This window comes from Mytilus galloprovincialis, chromosome 6, assembly GCF_965363235.1.
Source record: "Mytilus galloprovincialis chromosome 6, xbMytGall1.hap1.1, whole genome shotgun sequence".
Taxonomy (NCBI): domain Eukaryota; kingdom Metazoa; phylum Mollusca; class Bivalvia; order Mytilida; family Mytilidae; genus Mytilus; species Mytilus galloprovincialis.
In genome coordinates, this window is record NC_134843.1 from 95,092,311 (window position 1) to 95,120,281 (window position 27,971).

Genomic DNA, 27,971 nt, shown 5'->3' on the forward strand with positions numbered 1-27,971 from the left:
AAGTAGGTTCTTTGTGTTTAACAGAATGTCTACAGAAACAGTGTTGTATTTTCTACATAAAACCACAGGTACAGGAAAGTTTTACAAACAGCAAGGTGACGGATACTCAGTTTTCAGCAATATTTTCAATAGGGCGTCTTCGTGTTTTTTATAATCATTGTTTACCACTTTCTACCAATTTACTCAGAACTTGATCCAAACAATCAGTGCGTTGGCGAGGACTGTTTTATCAAACCAATTTATTTAAGTTTTCAGTTAAACAAAACTTAAACTCCCTCGTGTAACATCCTGATGGGTCATATTTAGACTTTGTGTTTCCCTTTTTATCTTACCTGACTTCAAAGTCAAGTGAGCTTTTCTTATCACTTGGCGTCCATCGTCCACCGTCGTCGCCGTCGTCTGTTTACTTTTACAAAAATATCCTCTGAAACTACTGGACCAAATTTAACCAAACTTTGCCACAATCGTCACTAGGGTATCTAGTTTACAAAATGTGTCCGATGACCCCGCCTGCTAGCTACATGGTCGAAATGACTAAAGCATTTAGAGCAAATCTGACATGTGGTAATCATGTTCATCAGGTTAAGATCTATCCGCCTCGAAATTTTCAGACAAATCCAACAACCCATTGTTGGTTTGCTGCCCCTAAATTGGAAATTTTAAAGGAAATTTTGCAATTTTTGTTATGATCTTGAATATTATTATAGATAGAGATAAACTGTAAACAGTAATAATGTTCAGCAAAGTAAGATCTATAAATACGTCTACAAAACCAAAATTGTCAGTCGACCCCGTAAGGGTTTATTGCCCTTTAGGTGTCATACCACCAATTACTCCCTCAAATTTAGAACGTATGTGAAAGTAGGCCTACTCGGACAAAAAAAAGTGCATTTGATGTCATTTCACGTAAACTAACCAACAAATTTGCAGAAATGAAAGTTTTGTTGAAAGAGAAATATATTAAGACCATTTTGAGCCAAAATTTACCTGTCTATGAGTTTGCATTAAAAATTGAGGATTAATGCGCTCCATAGTATACTAATTTAAGATTTCCAGAAAACCAGGGGTTATTTTTAGTGGTACCTCCTTTCGGAAGCTCTCTGCTTTTTTATATGATTTTGAATGTATGTTGAAAATTGGCATGCAGAAAGGTGACACCTGTACAATTCAGGATATACCTAGTTTCTATAAAGTTAAACTTAAGGTAAAATATTTAGAAAGCTGTGAAAATTGCAAAATTTGGTTGAACAGATAGGGACTTTTAATTGGTGGTATGACACCTTTACATTCGTCACAACTCGGCCGATTCCGTACCTCAGAAGGAGATCATCGGAGTCACCCGAGGCCGGATTACCGATTGTGCACTTTATTATAGTCATTCTTTAACAATTTTTCGTTATTTTTTGTAATCTTTTACAAAAACAATTTTCTCTGAAACTACTAAGACAAATTTAACCAAACTTGGCCATAATCATCATTAGGATATCTAGTTTTAAAAATGTGTCTTATGACCCCGCTTTACAACCAACATGTCGGACATGGCTAAAAATAGAACATGGGGTAAAATGCAGTTTTTGGTGTATATCTCTGAAACTAAAGCATTCAGATCAAATCTGACAGGTGGCAAAATGTTCATCGGATTAAGATTTATCTGCCCTGAAAGTTTCAGGCAAGTTCTACAACCCGTTGTTGGGTTGCTTCCCCTTGAGTTAGTAATTTTACAGAAATTTTGCAGTTGTTTGTTATTGTCCTAGATATCATAATAATATCTAATAATATCTTATATCTAATACTATTAATTATGATTTTTATAACCTTATTTTACATGGTTTCTAAAGCATCAGTAAATACAGGTGAGTGACACAGGTTCTTGAGATCCTCTAATTCTATTACTCCTTGTGCGTCGTAACTACAACCCCCTTCCCTTTCATAAATGTGACCTACCGAATTAGACTATTTACCGGATTTTTTTTTATCACATAAGCAACACGACGGGTGCCACATGTGGAGCAGGATCTGCTTACCTTCCGGAGCACCTGAGATCACCCCTAGTTTTTGGTGGGGGTTCGTGTTGTTAATTCTTTAGTTTTCTATGTTGTGTCATGTGTACTATTGTTTGTCTGCTTGTCCTTTTCATTTTTAGCCATGGCGTTGTCAGTTTATTTTCGATTTTTAAAAGAGTTTGACTGGCCTCTGGTATCTTTCGTCCCTCTTTTACATGTTTCACTTTAAAGTTTTTTTTTATGCTGATCGCTTGAAAAGAGCTAACATAGAAACTCGCATCGAATGCTTAATGCTAAAATGGTCAAATAACATATTTAAATATACGAGATCAGATATTAATAAAAAGAGTCGGGCTAGCAAAGGGGGAATCAAAACTGATAAGGCGAAGAGAGAGAGAGAGAGAGAGAGAGAGAGACGATCAGAGCAAATAAAGAAAGACGATCGACATTCTATAAACTAAATGTAAAAGAATGCAAACTGAGCAACATGAAGCAAACCAATCATTAGTGGGAAAATTAAGTGCTCAGGAAGGGTATGCTATCGTGTACTTGGCTGGGGGACTATGCCCGGGTCCTCCACCATATCGTGTACTTGGCTGGGGGACTATGGTAAGCACAAGTAACGAAAGACGAATAAACTGTTCTTCAAATCAATTCTTTATTATCCATGCTACTGCATTGGCAGACGACAACTCAACGTCATGATAATAGCTAAAATATGTTCCACGTTTTCTGACATAATAGTATAAATTGTGTGAGGCAGTCCTGATAACCAGAAGACCCAAAATAGGAATATAACAAAGCACATGTGATACCAATATTCAAGTTCATTAAACAAAAGTTTGCATTAAATGTTTGAATGTTGGTAAAGATTCTGTTAACAGTGTTATACTCTTGAAATCTAAATGTTCAAGTATGAACGGTTTCTTAGAATCCGTGATAATGTTACAAAATAGTAGGGTTACAAACAAACTATTGTTTAACAAAGGAGCTAGTGTATATAGTCTTGATTGGTCATGCCGTGCAGAATTTCAAATATTTCAATGTACTGTAATGTTTACCTTTCATTTCGTTTTATTGTTCAAAGTTTTATATCTGTCATATCTAGTTGATAAATATTTAAATATGAAAAGAATTACAACGAAATGAACTTTGATTCGTTTGAAGCGTCACGGTAATATAACATTTATTTATAGCATTTTCGTACACTTTACAATTATTTATATGAGATTAAATGATTTAGTTACATTTTAGTATAATATGTGTTTGCATGATTACCAGAGGTAGTTATATTAACGTTTTGTAAGTTTTTTTTTCTCTTTTGTTGTGTATGCGTGTTTTGTGATGAATCAATACTTGAAATAATTGTGTGTTCTGAAGACATGTTATTGGAATCACAGGGTTAAATTCTAGGACGATGAAAATGTAAACGAAGAGGCGAATGAAAGTATTATACAAAGTTTTAGTTTTATCAAGAATATCAACCACTTGCTTACTGACTACAGATAATGTCAGTACAAGATACAGACAAGGGCTTTTCATGGATTATATTATGTGGTGAGTACATGTTAGACATATGGTAGTATTTTTATTATTATATTGAACACTGTTGAACATGTTGAAGCCAAAACGAGTTATAAAGATTGATTGATATGATGTTGTTAGCTTTTGTCCAGTCACAAGTATTTTATATTTATAAGGAACGAAATGCATATAGGAGATTGGGTATAATTGCCAATGGTACAACAATCCACTAAAGATCAATGCAAACAATGTCACATGTCATGATGTGAATGTCAACTTGATAAACACACGACACACGTCATTAACGTACAAAACAAATACCACATATATTAAAAACATGAAAGATATGGCAAAAGATAAAACAATTTTAAAAGAAACAAACCATTGACCGGGATACATAGTTTATGCAAAAACCGAAAAAGAAAGGCAATTATAGTACACAGCAATCAACAACCTTTGGATTACAGGCTCCTTACAAGCCCATGTAGAATACTGCAGGGTTAAACATGTGTGTTAGCACACGACCTTCTCCCAAACCATTGACATATAACACTTAGAAAAAGTAAACAAATAGCTGATGAAGGCTAGACTCATAAGACTACGCAGAAAGAGGTATCAAGTGCCCAACGAAACTTATTAGTAATAACCAAAACAACAATTGTGTTTCATAAGCCAATTTTTAAAATCATTCGCAATTTGCAAGAATATTGAAAACTTTGGATGTGGGCAGTATTTAGAAGTAGTAGAATTACCGAAAAGAAAAACAAAATCCACATAGTACATCAGACTGTGATTTTCTCCAAATCATATACATGTATGAGAAGGAAAATTTAACCAAAGCATAAATTATGTTGGAAGTCAAGTTATATAAATATAAGAAGATGTGATATGAGTGCCTGTGAGACAGCTCTCCATCCAAGTCACAATTTATAAAAGTAAACCATTATACTAATAGGTCAAAGTATTGTCTTCAACACGGAGCCTTGGCTCACACCGAACAGAAAGCGATAAAGGGCCCAAGAAATGACTAATGTAAAACCATTCATACAGGAAAACCAACGGTCTTGCCTATATACAAATCGAGAAACGAGACAAACTTATGAACCACATCAACAAACGACAACCACTGAACTTCAAGTTCCTGATATAAGAAAAGTGCAAAAAATGCAGCGAGTTTAAATAGGTACCAACCTTCACCCTTACCTGAACCAATAGTGTTTCAACACAACATATATTGAAATGAGAAATGAAGACGAGAAATGTGTATTTCTGATATAACTTATTTCATCTATATTGTCGAAATTCTTTAGAAAAAAATTAAAATTAAAAATTAAAATTAAAACATTTAACATTTGCAATTTTGTATCAACATGCATTCAATAGCAAAAAGTAAAATCACAAAAATACTGAACTCAGAGGAAAATCAAATCGGAAAGTCCTTATAATCACATGGCAAAATAAAATGACAAAACACATAAAAAACGAATGGACAAGAACTGTCATATTCCTAATTAGCCCTAGATAACATTTTTTGGGGGAAATATGTAAAAGTGTTGAATACTGATTTAACATTAAAAAAAAAGAAAAAAAAAAGAAATGGCATGATTTCCAATATCATAAAGACTTTATTATTCTTAATAGCATTTATCATCTTTTATATTTTAAACATTTGAGTGAAACAAATTTAAAGGGATATTGGCAGTTCCCTATTCTTAAAAAGTCTCATCGTAAGACATTTTTACAGGACAACTTGCTTTTTTAAATACTGGAAATACTGATAATAGTTTTTTTTTCTTTTATCTTGTAGCTTCATTTCTAAACTATACTTTGGTATCTGGAACTATACGAACCTTCGGGATATTATATTCGGAACTTCTCCAAACCTACGACAATGGAGCGGGTAATACAGCGTTCCTAGGCAGTATAATGTTTTTTGTAATGGCCATAACCGGTAAGTATTAAAAATCATCATTCAGATGTTTGTGAGTCCGCAGGGATTTTACAATGTTCAGAAAATCAGTAAAAGTTTTGGAGGATGTTTTGTCCTATGCGATTCATGATATCTTTTGGGCGGAAAAAGACCAGTACAAATTCACAAATTCAACTAACAGTAATTGTTTACTTATTTTTTTGCAAATTGTTTGTATTATTCCCACATCTACGCTAAAGAAGGCAACGAATACTTATAGATATACAAATTATCTCTGCTTCATTTTCTGTTCATTTTTATTGGCTTTGTGTTAACTTGATTGTTCCTTCATAACTATTTCACAGGGCCAGTATCTGGATTATTGAGCGTCCACTTTTCATTCAAATGGTGTACTATGATTGGTGGATTGATTGCATCTATTGGCATGGTAACCAGCTCTTTCACTCAAGATATAGAAATGCTGTATCTCACGTATAGCTGCTTACTAGGTATAAATATATATATATAAGATTTGTTATGGTTATTTGTATGACCTACTTTTTGTGTCTGACAAGGTTAAAAGTACAAATAGTATCAGTATACTCCTTTTAGAAGATGAAACTTAGATATATATTATATTTACAATAACAGCTGTCACGATAACAAAAACATACAATACATAATCAGAACTGGTATTTTCATGGTTTTTTTTTTATTTATTAATTTGTTAGTATGTACTTTACAAGTATACTTTATACTGTGTAATTCCTTGAAAATGAAACTGAATCCATACCATATATTAAAATCACATTTACTATAGTTTGCCAGTCATCGCTTCATTTCTACTGCTTCCTATGTTACAATTTACGAGAGCTAGATGAATGCCAGAGTCTCTATTCTTTGATATACACCACCATTGTCTTTGTGTACCCCACTGTATGCAACGGGGTAATTTGATGATACCTTTGACCGTCCACCCGTCCGTCTGTTCGTTTTTCCGTCCGTCCGTCTTTCCGTCCATTTTATTATTGTTTCCGCACTCTAATTTTGATCCTGGTATCTATGGTGAGCTTATCAAGTATTCCTCATCAACGTTTTATGAAATCATACACCAGGCTAAAAAAAAAACCAGGGACCCTTAGCCTGTTCCTGGACGACTAAGGTAATTGTATACAGAAAATATTTAGGAATAAAACGTTAATATGTCTTTAAAAAAAAACAACACACACACAAACTAGCAGACAGAGTTCGAATTAAGGCATCTAAAGGAGGCTTTTTAACTCTTAAAAATAGTAAATATTGAACTAAGGCATCTGTTTCCTCAGACACATTCTTCTTTTATTTATTTTGCAGATTTGCAGTTTGGGCTATATTTGTATGCCTGGATTAAAACGCTTAATTTCTTCTTTTTTAAGTGATAAGATGTAAAATAATTCCTGGCATATCTGTTGTGTGACTGTATAAGAAGCAAAAAAAAAAAAAACTTGACTGACTATGACTTGCGTTTTATACCCATTAAGCAATATTGTTAAAAAAAAATGGCCATGTCTGTTCGTTTTATATTTTCGTTACATTTTAATTGCACATCTTAATTTCGTATTAAAGAGATGACTTATGGAATTTTATAATGCTGCGTTATACCACGAGGGATGTTTCAGATTATAATTTATACCATGTAAAAACTTTTGTTTGATTACACTTTGATTTTTAATTATACCAACTGACCAAGGATTTTCTCTTCAGGTTCTAATACAAAGTAGAGTAAACTTTGCACTTCACCGCATATAAATTTCTGTTTTGTTTTTTGGCAGGTATAGGATTTGGATTATCTGCACCACCTACCGTTACGATTATAAACTTTTATTTCGAAAAGAAAAGAGCATTCGCTAATGGATTCCTCACGGCGTCGATGGGATTGTCAAGCTTAACGTACCCTTTTCTGTACCGGAAGTTGATCGATCATTATGGAATACATGGCGCTATGTTAATTCTTGGTGGTTTGTTACTCAACATTTGTGTAGGCGGAAGTTTCTTCAGGCAACCAAGTTGCTTCATACGCACAAATACTAATACTAACAGTCCTGACAGTTCAAAACTTTTATCTGAGGCAAATTACAAGAGTAAAAAGAGCAACCTGACTTTCGTGAAAAACAAAATCATTGATATGTTTAAGTCATATTCTGTTGCTCTAAGAAATAAGTCATTTATATTGTATTGTTTCGCCATGTCATTTGCATTAGTTGGATATTCATCAAACTTTCTCATTCTTCCTCCACACATTCAAAGTCAGCAGTTTAGCAAAGATGACGTTGTGATTGTTTTAACAGTAATTGGTGCTACGGAATTTGTTGTCAGACTTTTTTCCGGAACTTTTATTGATTTACAATGGTTCAGTGTGCAAACAGTGTTCATCGTGACAATGTTTATGGGCGGAGTTTGTGCTATCGTATTGACATTTTTCAAAAGTATGGCAATAAACATTACTTATGCAGTGACTGTAGGGATATTTCCCGGAATTTTACATTCATTACAACCGTTACTTATTGTGACATCATTAGGATTGAAAATGTTGCCGACAGCATTTCCACTATCTAGTTTCTTTACCAATACAGCGTGCCTGATAGGACATCCTTCTCTGGGTAAGTGGTTTTATAATTCATTCTTAGTCTTTATAAATATATAATATTAATTAAAATAAATTATATAGATATAAAACAGTCTACTTTTCGTATTAGTATCCATTGATCAAATATGAAAATGTGTTTTCCCAAAATATCTTGTGTCGCATACCTGCCAGTATAGACAAAATCTACTAAAATCAAAAGGTCACAATTATTTCATATAAGTTATTATTGTTTGAAACATTTTACACCAGTATTGTTTGTATTAATCATATTTTGTTATTTCCAGGCTGGTTAGAAGATTATACCGGTAACTGGAAAGCTTCATTTTATACAGTTGGTGGACTTTTTATAGCATCATCACTTTGTGTGTTGCTAGAGCAGAAGTTAGTAAAGGCACCACAGAGCGAAGAAATGACAGTCAGAACAGACAAAACCACTGAATTCACAACAAATAATCAGAATAACACTATAAACATACACTCTGATGATGTAGAAACAAGTCTCATGGGGGATGAGACATCATAGATATAAAATCTTGTTATACACTTATTTTGCATTTTACGTGTAGCTTGTATGGTCAGTGTGAGCTTTAATTTGCTATGTAAAGGCAACACTGGTGTTCAAAAGTCATAAGTCATAAATCGATAGAGAGAACACAAATCCGAGTTGCAGACTAAAAATTAAATCTTCTTCTCTGACACCACTAGGTTTTGTTTTAATAATAAAAAGAAGGAATATTACCTTACACCGTCGTGAAACGCATTTTTACAAAATGCTAACCAGACAACACGAAAATTAAATGAACCAAAAATGAACTTAAAATTCATGTAAAAGACCAATGAATATTTTCAATAAAAACTTCATTTTGACAAATTATAAAAAATTTTTATGAATTTTGAGTAAGACGCTCAATTGGAAGCCACCTTAACAACATACATTCTGAACAACCAAGTAATTGACCATGTAAATGTCTCATCTGCGGGGAAAGCGAAACTCGTGGAAGGCGAGACATATATATAGGAAAGGCTTTTCCACGATGATGACGTCGTCGTCGTTGGTGTTAACAATTGTTAAGTTTTTGCAAATTAAAAGTTTGATAAAAACTATTTGTGTAGATCGAAAAGATGGATCCTGAGGTGGGATTTGCAAACAAGAGGTTTTTACCGTGATGGTTCAATTGCCTTGTAGGAAAAGGGTAAATAACAAAAGTATCCTCGAACTCAAATAAAAATAAAAATAAAAAGTCCCTTATCAAATGGCAAATCAAAACCCCAAACACATCAAACGAAAGGAAAACAACTGTCATATTCCTGACTTGGTACAGGCATTTTATTGAGTAGAAATGGTAGATTGAACCTGGTTTTAAAGCTAGTTAAACCTCACAATTGTATGACTGTCGCATAAAATACAATTATATTGAAAAGGATGTGTGAAAAAAACAAACAAACATAAAAAATAAAAGTGTAAAAAAACAGGTACACAGCAGTCAACATTGTGTTACAATCTTAATCACTATATAAAGTTTTGACAACACTATTAAAAACAAACTAATGTGTCAATAAAGAAAAACAAAATGGCATGTAGACAAACCACATTAGTAAAGATAAGTATGAGTTTCAGCTCCAAGCTCTTGAATATAGACTTGCTACATGTCCCTTCCTAATTATGTTTTTTTCTTTCAATTTTGCCCCTTTAACAATTTTATTGCTATAACTAGAAGAATACCATTATACTGACATCTGCAGGAGGAACACATAAACAAACGCCAACCACTGAATTACAGGCTCCTGACTTTGGACAGGCACATACATAGATATTGTGGTGGGATTAGATATGTTAGCGTGCTCCCAACCCTCCCCTAACCTGTTATTGTTTCGGTTGAAAGGTGTGTTGTGTCGTATCGTTTGTTGTCCAAATGATTATAAGATTGGCTTTCAGCACCATCCTTATCATATTCCTTAATGTGACTGTTACATGTATACTGAATGTGAATTTGCATTGCTTTGCAGCATGTCTTAGTGTTTGGTAGATCTAACATTCATGGTTTATTTTCTATGTTTCTATTATAGTTTCGGTTGGATAATCTGTTATGCCTTATTTTTTGTCAGTGGCGGATCCAGAACGTTTTTTAAGGGGAGCCGCTCCAGTCATGGATCAGTGATTCCCTATATAATCAACCATTTTTTTTCAACGAAAAGGGTACCTGGGCACCCAAGCCTCCTGAATCCGCCTATGTTTATAGTTCTGAAAAAATATAAAATTACCTTTCCATACCATCATTGTCATTAAAACTGCCTGCACGATTATTGTAAAATAATTGTATAAAATTCGAGGTTGCATGTTGATTACGGAAGTGCGTCACTGTTTTTGATTTTTGATTTCCTGTGTTTATCGTTGATTGAATATATTCGTTGTTTTTGTATGTGGTTTGTATGTTGACTATTATATTATTTGTTTGTGCGTTTCTCTTTTATGAATGTTCTTGCATTTTATCTGCATGTTCATTGAACGATTGTATATTTGTATTGTCAGTTTTACGGACTTTCCCTTTTTAGTTTTTTAGTTTACCATTTGACGTGGCTCTGTACTAATGCATCTCGGCGTACTTTGAACAACATTACTTTGTATATACATGTGTGAAGCCAAACGCACGATTCTACGTCGGAGTTTATGTTAATACAACCATGTGTCTGTTAAGATTAAGGATTCGGTCCCAGTACTTAAAATCATTCAATACTTTATGGGTGGATTTTACATAGAGAAACAAAATCGTATAATATAAAAGCATAGTGAGGTTGTTAAATGTGTGCTTCTGTGTTACATTTGTCTTGTAGTGATTAAGATGAAAACACAATGTTGACTGATGTAACCCTGTTTTTGACATTTTAACCTATTGTGTCTGTTTATTTTATTCACGCATCGTTGTCAATATAATGAAATTTGATGCGACTGTCATACAAGTGAGATGTTTAGCTAGCTATAAATCCAGGTCCAAGACACCATTTTCTATTTAAAAAAATTCAGGAATATGACAGATATCAATCCGTTTGACGTTTTTGAGATTTTGACTTTGCCATTTTATAAGGGACTATGAATTTTTCTGTGAGTTCGGTATCCATTTGTTTGATGTGTTTGAGCTTTTGATTTTGCCATTTGATATCTTATAAAGTATAAATAGATATCAAAGGTACCAGGATTATAATTTAGTCCGCCATACGCGCGTTTCGTCTACATAAGACTCATCAGTGACGCTCATATCAAAATATTTATAAAGCCAAACAAGTACAAAGTTGAAGAGCCTTGAGGATCCAAAATTCCAAAAAGTTGTGCCAAATACGGCTAAAGTAATCTATGCCCGGGATAAGAAAATCCTTTGTTTTTCGAAAAATTCAAAGTTTTGTAAACAGGAAATTTATAAAAATGACCACATTATTGATGTTCATGTCAACACCGAAGTGTTGACTACTGGGCTGGTGATACCCTCGGGGACGAAACGTCCACCAGCAGTGGCATCGACCCAGTGGTGTAAATATTTATCAAAGGTACCAGGATTATAATTTAGTACGCCAGACGCGCGTTTCGTCTACATAAGACTCATCAGTGACGCTCATATCAAAATATTTATAAAGCCAAACAAGTACAAAGTTGAACATCCTTGAGGATCCAAAATTCCAAAAAGTTGTGCCAAATACGGCTAAAGTAATCTATGCCCGAGATAAGAAAATCCTTTGTTTTTCGAAAAATTCAAAGTTTTGTAAACAGGAAATTTATAAAAATGACCACATTATTGATGTTCATGTCAACACCGAAGTGTTGACTACTGGGCTGGTGATACCCTCGGGGACGAAACGTCCACCAGCAGTGGCATCGACCCAGTGGTGTAAATATTTATCAAAGGTACCAGGATTATAATTTAGTACGCCAGACGCGCGTTTCGTCTACATAAGACTCATCAGTGACGCTCATATCAAAATATTTATAAAGCCAAACAAGTACAAAGTTGAACATCCTTGAGGATCCAAAATTCCAAAAAGTTGTGCCAAATACGGCTAAAGTAATCTATGCCCGGGATAAGAAAATCCTTTGTTTTTCGAAAAATTCAAAGTTTTGTAAACAGGAAATTTATAAAAATGACCACATTATTGATGTTCATGTCAACACCGAAGTGTTGACTACTGGGCTGGTGATACCCTCGGGGACGAAACGTCCACCAGCAGTGGCATCAATTAAAGTGATGGGTTTTGGAAGATAGTTGACGTGTCTCATTGACAATCTTGAAACTCTAAATGTAGATTTATTGACACCATACATAATATAAATTAAAGTGCACATGGGAATAGTTCGAAGTTACAATCTATTTTTCATGGTCATCAGTCCTCATTCAAATAAATTCCTCACTCAATTCCAAGATGTAAGAAGTTGGCTAAACCAGTTCAAGCTATTTTTTTTACATCTTTCCTTATACTGCTTTCAGAAAGTATACTTTATGTCTAAAAGTTCAAATTATCCATTCAAATTAATATCCAACGATATTTAATTTACTCTTCAATTACTATCATCACCATCGTCTTCGTCGATATCGGAAACATCAGGTCCAAAGTCCGACATCCGAGAGAACAAATCGTCCTGTGTGAGGAATGTGTCGATGGTCGAGCCTGTACTATGGTGACTATGACTAGGGAATACAGCTCTTTGTCCTCTACATAATGACTTTGGATGGACACAAATCCCTGGCATTTGAGGTCCAGCTTTAAAATAAAAGGAATAAAGAAAATTACATTATGATTTATTGAAAAAGTTATCAAACAGTGCTTTTGATGGCAAATATGGTAAAATAAAACCTTTTAGCTTACATATACGACAACTAAATGCAACCGATTTCTAAGAGCCACAATGTCTCATTGTAAACTACGAAACCATAAAGACTGATATATATAAATAGTTTACAAAATAAATATAAGAGGAAGAAGCACAGTTAGTTACCATCGAAAAACTAATCACACGTCAGTACATTTTATCTCTATAACAAACATATATATACATGATATAATCAAGCAAAGTATTTTTGACTAAAATGAATCGACAATAACAGATATTTGGGACACAAATGCCACAAAACCAGGTTCAACCCACCATTTTGTTTTATTAAAATGTCCGGAACTAAGTCAGGAAAATGGCCATTGTTATATTATAGTTCGTTTCTGTGTGTGTTATATTTTAATGGTGTGTTTCTGCTGTGTTGTAGTTCTCCTCTTATATTTGATGTGCTTCCCTCAGTTTTAGTTTGTAACCCGGATTTATTTTTTTCCTCTATCGATTTATGAATTTCGAACAGCTGTATACTACTGTTGCCTTTATATACCCAGATCAATCAAAAGATTTTTTTGTCTCACCTTGACGTAACTTATTTACGCTATTTCCAACGACGATGGCGTTTTCGTGGTCAACAAATCGATGAAGAGAATTTCAGTTTAAAGGGAACCACCAAAGATAAATCAAAGATATTTGGTATGCAGTTGTATAAGCTATACAAAATCTAATTCCATTTAAGATACCTTGGTGTTCTCCCTTAGTCATGGTCAATTGACTTTTGCATAGTTTATACGGTAAAGATTAAATAAATCAATAATATTTGGTATGCAGTTGTATAAGCATTAGCACATCTCATTTTCATGGCGATTATTGGTTCCCGCCCCTCGGTTATGTTCTATTGACTTTGAAACTTTTAAATAGTTTACATGTTAAAGTTTATGATTAGGTCAGTTTAAAGAAACCACTTATGATAGGTCAATGGAAATTAGATTGTAGTTTTATTAACATTGGCAAACATTATATCACAGAAATATTATGGTTTTATTTCTTGAGTTATGGTTCATTGACTTTGAGTATTTTTGCATAATTTACATGTTACAGTATTTATCTTCAAATTTGAAAATTTGCATTTTACTTTCAAATTATATACAGATATCTCTGTGTCAACAGTTCATATCAAATGGTAAAACATCGCTACAATTGTTTGGCATGGAGCTTTAGATTAGGTTATTTGTTTGTTATTTAAACACTCACCTGCTCTTCTAAAGCAGTTATGACTGAAACAAGAATGGTTATCCCGAGCTCTTCTTTGAATTCTTTCAGTGTCTTTGCGTTTTTTTCTTGGAAAAATGTTCACGGGTAAGCATGGTGTACTACAGCGGAAACAGGGGCTCCGTGTGTTTCCCATTTGACCAAATCCTCTGCAAGCAAGCATATTTGATCAAATATAAGAATTGTTTCATTAAAGTTACTTCTGCTTATTGTGGTTTCCTGAAATCGATTGTATTTTATTGAAAAAAAACACGTGTGAAATATACTAAACCACATTTACGATAAAAGAGATGATTTTAGCTTTCCAATTGTGAACTTTCCATATCTAAGTAACAACATTCCAGCAGCACCTGCTTACGGGGTATATACCTTCCAATTGATACGATATTCCCGTGCTTGCATTTCCTATCATGATTTTCTTGATAGAGGGTTGCTGCTCACAAGGAAGCTATTAAACCAAGAGTTCCAAATGGTGAAATTGAAATCATCCTTTCGTAAATTTTACGGACGCCACCACGAGTTGGTTGACCGTTATGGAACAACCGTTTCACAAATGATATCGGATATGTTCCTTACGTCGTAACTACAATCCACTTCCCTTTCATGAATGTGACCTACCGAATTAGACTATTTACCGGATTTGTTATAACATAAGCAACACGACGGGTGCCACATGTGGAGCAGGATCTGCGTATCCCTTCCGGATCACCTGAGATCACCGCTAGTTTTTGGTGGTGTTCGTATTGGTTATTCTTTAGTTTTCTATGTTGTGTCATGTGTTCTTTTGTTTGTCTGTTTGTCTTCTTTCATTTTTAGCCAGATGTTGTCAGTTTATTTTCGATTTATTAGTTTGACTGTCTCTCTGGTATCTTCCGTTCCTCTTTTACAGCAACAGTTGTACACACTTAGCAGTATTTTTGAACAGTATAATAAATTAATCCTATATGGTACAAAATTTACAAATTAGTTTGATGTGCCATACAAAAGTTCGAAAATGTATTTCTTATTAGAAATGAAATCATTGAACACAAAAATACATAAAACTATAAAGGGTCATAAAGTCAACAAAAACAAAAAGACGTCAAACCCAATGTCAAACGCCTCTGGATGAGTTTAAATGAAAATCAGTAAAACTGGTTTCTACATACCAGATTTAACTATAAATAATCAAATATTTAAGCTACTATGTGACCTTTTGTAAAAGCTGCACTTACGGAATCCTTTAGAATGTATTCGCCATAAATTAGGTAAATGAAAACAATCCTAAATTGTGGAACAAACAAAGGATTGGATAAGAATGCAATTCAAGACAATGAAAAGGGCATTTTGTCTTCTACTCGAACAAAAGTTACTTCAAAGAATATTTGATTATTCGAAACAAATATGTCACACTAATCACTCATTGAAAGAAAAATTTAAAAATCATTTTGACAGTACAGTACAGCGTCACATAATACAAATTAGTCAACAAAACACTTTGTTGTAGAGTAAACAATAAAGCAAACATATTTTATTGAATGAGAGCACCAATATAAAATTCCAGTTTTGCTCTGAAACTGTTTTGAACCAAGTGCCACTGATGCGTCTTACTTAGACGAAATGTGTCTTTGGGAACCAAAGTATAAGCCTTGTGTTTTTCTGGAGTTTTAATGACGTTTAAGGAGAAAATTGCATTTAACAATTACAGAATATCGAAGGGATTACCTTTTTTTTTATAAGAATACAATCATTCTTATTATGTCCTTTGTTATTCTTTCAAAACCTACTGGGTGGGAATTTAGTGAAGTTTTCGCCATCAAATTGTTTTACAAGCAATAAAGTAGATGTTAATCTGGCGTCAGACATGATTTTGATAGTGGTTGCACTTACATTTATGAAATCATCTACCAATGATAGACCCAAAACATAGGATAGACGACGACTGGTAGATTTAAGAGGTCTCGACCAGTGGTGAAACCAAAAACTTTAGAATACAATGATGTATGGAACATCAAATACACCAGCCAATATTTTGTTGGATCACAATTATTGTCATTTTAACCGGGTTTGTATATTTGGGTTGCACAACTCATTTTGTCAATATAACCGAACTATAGACAGGGAAGTTTAGATAGGAATAAATCAGGTTAACCCATTTTTCAAAAATTGCCTATACCAAGTCCAGAAAATGGCTGTTATTTTCACTTGTTATGTTGATTAAAAGCGTTTAATTATGTCAGTGTGTATGGACTCTCCCTTTATGATTTGCTTCAGAGTTCCTTATTTTTATATACTTTTTAGCCAAATATCAACTTTTTATACGGCAAAATCATCACTCTTCCCAAGTTTCTAATACTTATACAAACAAACAAAAATATTTATCCAACATCAACTTTATATTGTATTTTTTCTTGAATAATCCTTTCAAAATATGTTATTTGGTTGCTAGTGTAGCTCTGAGACACAAAACAGCTACAGTAAGAAAAAGTATTCAAATCATGTTTGTTTATACCACCAGACTATCTAAGAAGGATGAAAACGAAAATTTGCTGCTATCCTAAGTATTATATATAGCGGTTAATTTATTTTTTTCTCGCTTGATGGAGTCAAAAAGCGAGACATGGGTATGATGTTTCCATTTTCATGGAGATTTTTGGTCCTGCACCTTCAGTTATGGTATATTGACGTTGAAACTTTTGCTTAGTTTTCATGTAATAGATTGTGTTTAAGTTTGTTTAAAGGGAACTACTTATGATAAGTAAATCGTATTTGGTATGCAGTTGTATTAGCATTGGCACATCTCATTTCCATGGAGATTGTTTAGCCATGTACCTTAAGTCATGGTTCATTGACTTTGAATAATTGCAAAACTTACATGTTAAAGTGTTGCTATTTTGATTTCAATATTTGCATTATCAAAATTACACAAAAAGCGAAACGTATCTCAGCTTATGTTTATAACACACTACATTTTGCCAATTTATTGAAAGATTTTGTTGTGAGTTTTTATTTTTAGCTTTTATATAATTAATTTTACTTTTAAGTTTCGAATCAACTTGATACAAGTCTACAATAATATAAGAAAATCAAGATCAAAGCTATCACAAATTCACAACGCACATTTTTTTGTGTACGAGTATCAGAATGCTTATTTCAATTGGTGGTCAAATATAATAGAAAAACTATATACCTGAACACATGCTCACAGTTGTTGCAGGCAAATTCTGCCCATCCCCACTCCTTGTTACGAGGTATGGCATCGTATCGAACATAACAACGTTTACATTTTGATACCTGCAAAAACAAGAATATTGACTTTTATTCTATGTATGCATAATTATTATCCAACGATTTATCAAGACAATGTCTATATATAAAGTGAGCACCTGTCCTATATCCATGAAAAATATGAAATCGTTCCAGTAGATAAAGCCCCAAATAACATCGTTTTTGTCTCGCTTGACGGAGTCAAAAAGCGAGACATAGGTATGCTTTTTCCGGTGTCTGCGGCGGCGACAGCGGCGTCAACAATGTATAAGTTTGTGATTAGGTCTAGTTTATGGTAAACTACTAGTGGTAAGTCAAATATATTTGGTATGCAGTTGTATAAGTATTGGCACATCTCATTACCATGGATATTATTTGATTCCGCCCCCCTCAGTTATGGTCTATTGACTTTGAAACTTTTGCTTAGTTTTCATGTATTAGTTTGTGATTATGTAAGTTTATGGGGAACCACTAGTGGTGAAGTAATGATAATTGGTATGCAGTTGTATAAGCATCAGCATATCTCATTACCATGGAGATTATTTGGCCCCGCCCCCTCATTCATGGTCTATTGACTTTTAAATTTTTACTTAGGTTTAACGTATTAGTTTGTGATTAGGTCAGTTTATGGAAAACCACTAGTCGTAGGTTAATTATACTTGGTATGCAGTTGTATTTATATTGGCACATTTCATTACCATGGAAATTGTTTTACCCTCCCCCTCAGTTATGGTTAATTGACTTTGTAATTTTGCTTAGTTTACATGTATAAGTTTGTGTTTAGGTTTGTTTAAAGAAAACTCCTTATGATAAGTCAATAGTATTTGGTATGCAGTTGAATTTGCATTGGCACATCTCATTTCCATGGAGATTGTTTAGCTCTGTACCTTCAGTCATAGTTCATTGACTTTGAATATTTGCTAAACTTGCATGTTAAAGTGTTGCTATTTTTTATTTCAACATTTACACTATCGAAATTACAAAAAAGCGAGACATATCTCTATGATAACAGTTTAAATCACATAAACTGCTCAATAAAGGAATTAGGTATTGACAATTAATCTAGAATCTCAACATACTACCCCACGACACTTACCAAGGAGGAAGACCTAGATTTGTTTCTTTTGAATTTCAAGCAAATATTGTAAAGTCAATTTTATCAGCGATCAAAGTTGTTGTGAAACTGCATATTCTAAATGCGGCGTGCATCAGATGTGAATACTAACAAAACAAATCTGTTAGAGTCCATATAAGATAAAACGATTTCGTCTTGAGCTTTTGATTTTGCCATTTGATAAGGGACTTTCCGTTTTAAATTTTCCTCGGAGTTCAGTATTTTTGTGATTTTACTTTTGACTGTTCAACACTTTACACAAGTATTATTAATTCCCTTTACACAATTATTCAAAATTCTGATAACATAAATATTCCAAAAATTTAAAACAAACTGAAACAAATGATCCTGCTCTGTTGCATAAACAAATGACCAAGCGTAAATACAAGTCTTAGTATGAGATAAATCGTAACTTTAAAATTTATTAAAAAAAACTCGGATTTTGGAGGACGCATTTTCTTCAAACAATTGGCCTTCCCATGCGAGCCAACTGTGCTACTCTTTTCTTATAGTTATTCCTTTATTCATATGGTGCTGTCTTCATACAGGAGCTTCTTTGTGAGAAAGGAAAGAAGCTAGCACTATCATCTGCTATATAAATGATGTTCTCTCACTAAATTTTTCAACGTTTGGTGACTATGTTGAACGAATTTATCCAATCGATCTTGAAATTAAAGATACAGCAGATGCAATTAAGTCATATCTTTACCTAAATCTAGAAATGGACAATTAAGATCGGTTGAGAACATACATTTACTGCAACAAATGATGTTTTAGGTTTCCCATGCCAATTGTGAAGTTTTCATTACTATGTAGCAACATTCCAACAGCACCTGCATATGAAGTAACTATGTTCTAATCGCCACAATATTCCAGGGCTTGCATTTCCTATCATGATTTGCTTGATAAAGCGTTACTGGTTACAAGTAAGCTATTAATATAAGGGTTCCAAGTGGTGAAGTTGGAATCCTCCCTTCAAAATATTTTATGACGCTATCAAGTTGGTTGACCGTTATTAAATATCTGTTTGACAGATCACAACGAACATATTCTGATTGTCATAAACACAATCCCGTCCTCTTTCCCACGAAAGTGACCTACTGAATAAAACTTATCATCTGGTTTATACTGACACGACTAGTGTCATATGCAATCACCCTCGTCTTTGGTAGGGTTCGTGTTGGTAAGTCTTTAGGTTCCTTTGTTCGGTTTTATAAACTAGTGTTTGTCTTTTTTCATGGCGTTTTTTGTTTTTTTTCGACTTGAGTTTTTAAATTGGACCCGCCCCTTTGGTATCTTTTGCCTCACTTTTACACCTCTCACTTCAAATGAAGGAATTGTTACTTTAATCAACATCTTTAATTATACATGCACATCTTATGCGATATAATAATTACTACATAGACATGTTACCCTCTTCCTAGCTGGTACTTTTCGCCACCAAACATTATCACATGGTCCGCATGCGTACTGACGTTCTTCGTGCTTAAACTGGCCCTGCTGTGCGAGTTCTTTCCAAGCTTTTTCGTTTCGCACAATTTGCCACTGTGTTGGAACAAAGTTGATAGTATAAGAACGTATTATCCTTGTTCATTTCGTATTGCTAAATAAATATACCTGGTCAAACGATAACTTATTTCCAAAAAAACTTAAGAAATATGAATAAATAACCATATTGTCATATCAGTTTCGATACAGTGCATCGTAAATCCAATCATCTCATATTCAAGTTATATTTGCTAACTTTTAAAACTGTTACAAATGTGTTATAGTCTTGATTACAGATACAATTCTATGGACAAGAATTTATACTTATATAATCGAATAATTCAATCCATGACATATTGTTTTGCATATTACCACTATTGATATGCTAATTTTTTGTATTCTTAACTTTCGTTTTTGCTAATGTGGTTTGTCTATATGCCTGTTTGTTTTTTCTGTTGACATATGATTAATTATAACATAATGTTGATTGTTGTACCTCTACTTTTGTCATTTTTCATTGTCATCTATTATATCTGTTTGTTTTGTCTCACATTGTTGTAACTATTACGGAATATGATGCTAGGCATCAAACCAGTTCAAATTCACCATTTTCTACATAAGAAATTATCAGTACCAAGTCAAGAAAAATATGAAAGTTGATGTCCATTCATTTGATGTGTTTAAGATTTTGAATTTGACATTTGATTATGGACTTTCCGTTTAGAATTTTCTTTGGAGTTCGGTTTGTTTGTTATAATAGTATTAACCGAATAAATCCATGCTATTTTGAGGCGTTTCATTACTATGCAGATCGAATATCGGTATCTATCACATATTGCACTTTTCTATCCTTCGTTTGTTTCATAAACAGCAAAAAAAGTGACATAAGTTGGGCTATCAACAATACAGGTGAACGGAATTATCCGGTCATCAAATAACGTCAGCGCTAAAATGCCCACTTGTAATTTAAAATTTTTCGCTAATATGTTTTGCCCCAACTTTTGGTATTTTAACACTTTTTCTTAACAATACTAGTAGTTAGTTTTCAGTATGATTAATATCATACCCCTTCGTCATCAGATCTGCTGATTTTTCTTATGGCTTGTAATTCAGCTGAAATATATGATTTTAAACATTAGACAAAGTTTTAAAATCGAAAACATTCTTTTAATTATTGTGTTGAATGCAATGTTGAACTTTTTTACGAGGAAATACTGGTAAATATTGCGTTGGAAAATCACAGCCTTAATAAGATAAGCATCAATGAATTTTTAAAGGATTTAAAAAAAAAATAAACCTACAACATGTCGCCGCATTAAATCTGATTTTAACTAATTGTAACAGACAAAATTTGTTCACTTAGCTTTCAGCATTTCGCTAAATACGTATATACGTTGTAAGTTCACTATAATGAAATAAATGTACGAAAATATTAAAATATTCGCTGAAATGAAGATGCAATCTTTTTTATAAGTGTTGGACGATAAACGAAAATTCATTACTTTTTTACCGTTTCTACATGCCACACTTTCTGAATATGAATCATTGCTTACTGGGTATTTCATTTGCTAAATTTAAACACATCCGACCTCTTTATATTTTAACCTTTGACAACGGTTAGAAAAACATACAATTGATTTTCCTATCTGGGATACACGTATACGCCCTAATTCGTCTTGATCTTTTTATTTGTTAAAGCTACAATAAATGTTTACTAGATTAAAATACCTGTTAAGGCAAAATGAACAGTAGCTTGGACATCCCCCTGGTGGTGATTTATAAGTCTCTCTGCTTCTTCATAGGCAAAGCGACCTCTTAATACTTCTCGTAGACTCTGTATCTTTGTACGTATAATGGGTACTGGTCCTGCCTTCAATACAATGTATGGGATTTTACGAAAACAGATCCTGCGCAAAATGTGGAGCAGGACCTGCTTACCCTTCCGGAGCACATGATCACCCCAAGTTTTGGGTGAGGTTCGTGTTGCTAAGTCTTGAGTTTTCTATATTGTGTCTTGTGTACTTTTATTTATCTGTTTGTCTTTTGCCGTGGCGTTGTCAGCTTATTTTCGATCTGTTAGTTTGACTGTATCTCTTGTATCTTTCGGCCCGCTTTTATATTTTATTTCACAATAAAAAGATTGTCAATCGGATCCTGAAAGTCATATTGCCCACAAAACCATTTATCTCAATATTAAATATTCTTTTGGTATTCTTATCATTTAAATATATGGAATGATCCCCAAAAACTAGCTTAATATGTTTCGTAAAGGATCGTATGCACATATATTGTTTATCGTTGTGTATTGTATGGAACGCCGTAACTGCCTTATGGTACTTCATTCTGTATCATGATGAGATTTTTCCTTTATTATGATGAGGTTTTTCTCTATTATGATGAGCTTTTTCTCTATTATGATGAGCGTTTTCTTTAATATGATGAGCTTTTCCTCTATTATGATGAGTTTTTTTTTATTGTGATGAGCTTTTTCTTTATTATGATGAACTTTTTTATTATTATGATGAGCTTTTTCTTTATTATGATGAGCTTTTTCTCTATTATGATTAGCTTTTTCTCTATGATGAGTTTTTTCTCTCTATTATGATGAGCTGCTAGAAGGGAATCATGGCAAATAAAGAGAATTAAAATCAAACAAAAAGAAAAATGGCAGAATCAGAAATGTTGAAAGTTCTTCGGAATGTTGGCTTGCTCCATGTGCGGGAAATGTTTGATACAGATAAAAATTACACCAAAAATTTTAAAATCAATCGGGTCCAGGACCAATCCAGTATATCTTATCAAAATCCTTCGTTTTTAAATCAATTTCCTATGTGCATACATTTAGAGTAATTAAAAGCTGGTAAACTCAGTGTATGACAAATATTTCCGCTTATGGAATACATTATTCTGCATTTATTTCCATATTTTTCTAGAAATTCACAATTGCATGATTGTAGTAGAATTGTTGTGTGTACACTACAAAAAAAGGATGTTTCGGTTATGGTCATGTAGACCTAGGCTTATCCTCATCAGGTATCCCTAGCCTTGTGTTTCCTCCTTTGTAATATATAGAATAGTTCAAATTTGATTTCTCTCATGGGGATACTGTTTTGTTAAAATCAATAGGGTCCAGGACCAATCCAGTATATCTTATCATAATCCTTCGTTTTTAAATCAATTTCCTATGTGCATACATTTAGAGTAATTAAGAGCTGGTAAACTCAGTGTATGATAAATATTTCCGGTTATGGAATATATTCTTTTGCATTTATTTCCATATTTTTCTAGAAATTCACAATTGCATGTTTGTAGTATAATAATTTTTGTGTCTGTATTAAAAAAAGGTGTTTCGGTTATGGTCATGTTGACCTAGGCTTATCCTCATCAGGTATCCCTAGTCTATTTGTTTCCTCTTTGTAATATGTAGGAAGTTTAAATTTGATTTCTCTTATGGGGATACGACACCTGTTCATACGTTTTAGTTCGTTTCTTTCTTTTTTGTTTCATTTGTTTTTTGTTATTTATTTCTCTCTTATTTTAGCAGTTTTGTAATTTTATTATGTGTGATATTTTTATCTTTTATTTGATTTTAAATTATCACACTATTTTTCCATTTTAGAATTCGTTAAATATTCTTTTAGATTTCTATGTCTTTTGTACGCAATAATCGGTGGTTTTGGAAACATCGTTTTAGTATTTCTGTTTTGTTCGATTAGGTGCCAATGTTTCCTTAAAGCTCTTCCGATTCCTTTAAATGCTGGGTTTAATCTAGTTGCAAAAACGAGTGGTAGAGCCGCTTTTTTATTTTTATAATTGTATTTCAAGGTTTGTTTCCATTCTCGTTTTGTTGTATTAGTTATAATGTTGTCAATCTCATTTTCGTTATGTCCTCTTTTAAGAAGTTTAGACTTAAAAAGTTGGACTTCTCTATTGAAGTCTTTTATGTCATTGCAAGATCTTCTAAAACGAATAATTTCTGCAGTAATTAATCCTTTAAATACGGATGTAGAGTGGGTTGATGTTCGTTCCAGGTATTGGAAATTATCAGTGGGTTTCCGATATAGTTTGACGTCTAAAATTTGCATTTCTTCCCATCGTTCACCTTTGAAGACAGTTATGTCTAGAAATTGTATACTTTCTGATGATATCTCATCTGTAAATTTAATTAATGGGTGTATAGTATTAGCGATGTCGAAGAAAGTCATAAGATTATCTTCACTGGAATCAAATAGGACAAAGCCATCGTCCTGATAAATTGATAAATGCGTGATATTGTTTTTAAACTGGAATAGATCAAGTATTTTTGAAATTATTTCAAACATTCTGATATCAGCTAAACTAGGACTCATTGGGTTTCCCATAGGAATCCCACATCTCTGTTTGAATATTATGTTATTAAATTCAAATTCATTATTTGTTAGTACGTAATTCAATAGCTCGAGTATTTCATTCCTGGGTGGAAGAGGTATATCATATTTAATTCGGAGTATTTTTGGCCAAGCTCTATCGACCGCTTCAATTATTTCTTTGTGTGTGAGTGAGTTGTACATACTCGAAATATCAAAACTGCATAATAGGATATTTTTAGGTGCTTTTACACTTTCAATTTTGTTGATGAATGCGGTCGGGTCTTTTGTATATGTCCAAAGTGTGCTTACAACTGGATTGAGAAAATAGTCTATAAATTGACCAATTTTTTCAACCGGACTATTGCATAACGAAACAATTTGTCTGCCAGGGAGTTGAACTTCATTTAAGTGTTCACTGTTTGCTTATTTTGTCTCGATAAATTTGATTTAATTTGTGTATCTTTGGTAGTATATATAATCTTCCTAGTCTTTTATTTTCGTATCATGTTGACTACTCGTATGTAGTGTTATGAAGGTAATTATTATCATGTAATTTTTTTCAGCATTCCATTTATAGTTTCTGAAATATTTTTTGTATGACACTCCTGGATTTGTTCATAATGTATGTTGTTATTTAGTATAACCATTGCTTGTTTAATGTATAATTTCTTATCAAGAACGACTGTGGTTGAGTTCTTATCAGCTTTTTTAATTATAATATTTTTATTCGCTCGTAAATTGTTTAAAGCTATTCTTTCCTTTTTACTTAGATTGTCTCTAATTATGTTCATTTTCAATTTGCTGAGTTCCAGTTTTGTCGCAAATAGATGATTTTCAATTGTATTATTTGTATGTTTCGGTTTATATCCTGATTTTCTCCTGAATGAGTGGTATGTATATGTATTGGAAATATCTTCAAATTGAAATTTACATCTCATTTTTCTCGATATTTCATCGAAATCTTGTAATAGGTTTTGTTTCGCATTTTTATTTAAGGGTTTAAGAAAATAAATTTTAAACCTTTTGCTAAAACAAGTATTTCATCATTGGTTAGGTTTTCTTGAGTAAATATATCTATGTAATTTAACGCTTTCTCAATTTTTGCATTGTGTTGATTGTTCTTCATAAACTGTTTTCTCCTTCTATTATGAGTTTTCAATTTACTCAAATATTTTTTTGTTTTGTTTTCCTTTTTAAATCTTCTTTTTTGTTTCTTCATTGCTTATGATTTTGTACTTTATTTGAGAAATAAAGTATTTTAATTTGTTATTCTATTTGAGAACAACTGAACTGAGCAGTCTCTATTTGAGAGATTACTTTATATTTGTTATTCTTTTTGAGTATAATATATTTTAATAGTCTCTATTTGAGAGAGTACTATATGGTGATATTCTATTTGAGAATATTTTGTGCTATCAGTCTCTGTTTGAGAGATGATTGTTATTCCAATAATATATAAAACAGTTTCTTTCCCTTTCTATGTTTTAGCGTTAAGATAGATCCTACAGTGTAATAGATAAGCGTGTGAACGGCCATCCAAACTATCAGTTTTCACAGGTTTCATGTTTCCATACTTGATGCATTTCATTCGCAGTGTCATCATATATGCGCAGGAATGGTAACTCCTAGATATTCCAGTTCATGTTTTGAAAGCATACTGACAAAATGTGGTGTTATTTTTTTCTTTTTCAAACATTTCCCACACATGGAGCAAGCCAACATTCCACAGAACTTTCAACAATTCTGATTCTGCCATTTTTCTTTTTGTTTGATCTTAATTCTCTTAATTTCCCATGATTCCCTTCTTACAGCGCATCATAATAGAGAAAAACCTCATCATACAGAAAAAACTCATCATAATAGAGAAAAAGCTCATCATAATAGAGAAAAAGCTTATCATAATAAGGAAAAAGCTCATCATAATAGAGAAAAAGCTCATCATAATAGAGAAAACCTCATCATAATAAAGAAAAACCTCATCATAATAAAGAATAAATTACCATAAGGCAATTACGGCGTTCCATAGTATTGTTATGTTGTTCGTGACATATTCATTCTATAATCTTCGACGTTTGAATATGGTTACCATCTTGACAAGAGGTAATAGCACGCACTGTATCAGGACCAACCAGCACGGAATATGACATATATAAACAGAATAAACAATTTTAAGAGCTGACTTTTTGTCGTGTGGTACGAGAATAAAGCGGTATATCGGGATATATTTTTCGTTCAAGGTGTTCTAGAATAAACAGTAGAGCAGTATGAAGGGATCTCTATCTCTCTCTCTTTCTCTCTCTCCCAAATCTGTCTCTTGTGTAGATTCAACATACATGACATACCTGATCATTCTCTCTCCTATAGATAATGTCATCCATCTGATTATTATTTGTAGTAGTTTTATCTCATAAAAACAACGGATCAATAAGTAAATATTTGATAATTTACTTCCTCAATTTAAAACTAAATTGTCGTTATTTTTAAATTTCAAGTATGAAAGCGTAAATACCACTCGGCAAAGTGAAATTCATGACTGGACTGGATTGAACTCTTCTGGATTGGACTGACCTGACTGTACTGTTGGGCTTTTGACTGAAAATTATATGAATATATTTTTCTTTCAAATTTAAATTGTTTTTCTTTTTAATGTTAATATTCTTCTCTCAATTATAAAATGGAAAAGCAGAGTAATAAATCTTTCAACGCACGATGATTAATTTTAGTGCAAAGATTGAAGTTTATATTCTTTCCAATGCCTGATTACCAATCATATACAGAGTATAACGTATATAATTGCTGATAATTTAAACATAATCACGACATACAAACCAAATAGTAAAAGAAAAAGCAAAGTAGGAAATTATCATACAATTTTAACAAGCAAATTCTGGTTAGTGCCAACTTATACTAGATTTAATTTAGTTCAGGGACTATTACACTAGTGTATTAAATTTAATTGCTTTTTGATTTGCATTGCTTAGAACTACACATATTCCATTAAATGAGTCTACTGTTTACAATTTTAATCTAATATTGAGTATTTAAACTATTAATTCATTTAGAACTGACATACACATCATGTCATCATGTTGGATTAAGTATGGTAAATATAAAAAATACTAGTACTAAAAAGTAAAATCACAAAAAAAAAACTCAGAGGAAACTTCAAAACGGAAAGTCCTAATCAAATAACAAAATCTAATGATAAAATACATCAAACGAATGGTCAACAACTATCATATTCCTGACTTGGTACAGGCATTTTCAAATGTAGAAAATGGTGGATTGGACCTGGTTTTGTAACCTCTTATCACAGTTCCTGTAAATGATAGAAATACTTGTTTGTTTTGCTGATCTGTTTTCCACTATGCAAAGGTATTAAACAAACTTGTCCCCATCTTTATACTCTTGTAATTAGATCACTATTTCCAAAAAAAAATCCTTTAAGCGTTGTCCAGTCATGTTAGTGAGTTCAGTCCAGTCCAATCAAGTTTTTACACTTTGTCAATTGACATCATGTAAATAATGAACATACGATAACAAGTTATTATCTTTATTATGTATGCATATCTCATTTTTACGACATTATATTTTCAAATTAAGTTCACGATTTGAACTCAGTGAATGTTA

General features: G+C 32.8%; 2 protein-coding genes across 2 annotated transcripts; one reads left to right on the forward strand and one right to left on the reverse strand.

Moving 5' to 3' along the window:
- Positions 1–3,238: 3,238 nt before the first annotated feature.
- LOC143080791 (monocarboxylate transporter 13-like) lies at positions 3,239–8,609 on the forward strand. Its single transcript, XM_076256823.1, has 5 exons — positions 3,239–3,560; positions 5,335–5,478; positions 5,802–5,945; positions 7,248–8,075; positions 8,347–8,609. The coding sequence occupies exons 1-5, from the start codon at positions 3,512–3,514 to the stop codon at positions 8,583–8,585; spliced, it is 1,404 nt and encodes a 467-aa protein (XP_076112938.1). The 5' UTR covers positions 3,239–3,511; the 3' UTR covers positions 8,586–8,609.
- Positions 8,610–12,337: 3,728 nt separating this feature from the next.
- Positions 12,338–26,801, reverse strand: LOC143080792 (shiftless antiviral inhibitor of ribosomal frameshifting protein homolog). The gene is made up of 7 exons (XM_076256824.1): positions 26,684–26,801; positions 21,721–21,862; positions 21,059–21,105; positions 19,918–20,049; positions 17,314–17,417; positions 14,127–14,293; positions 12,338–12,808 (listed from the first exon to the last, which is right to left on the reverse strand). Exons 1-7 carry the CDS (start codon positions 26,717–26,719, stop codon positions 12,606–12,608), a joined length of 831 nt encoding a protein of 276 aa, XP_076112939.1. The 5' UTR covers positions 26,720–26,801; the 3' UTR covers positions 12,338–12,605.
- Between the last annotated feature and the right edge of the window lie 1,170 nt (positions 26,802–27,971).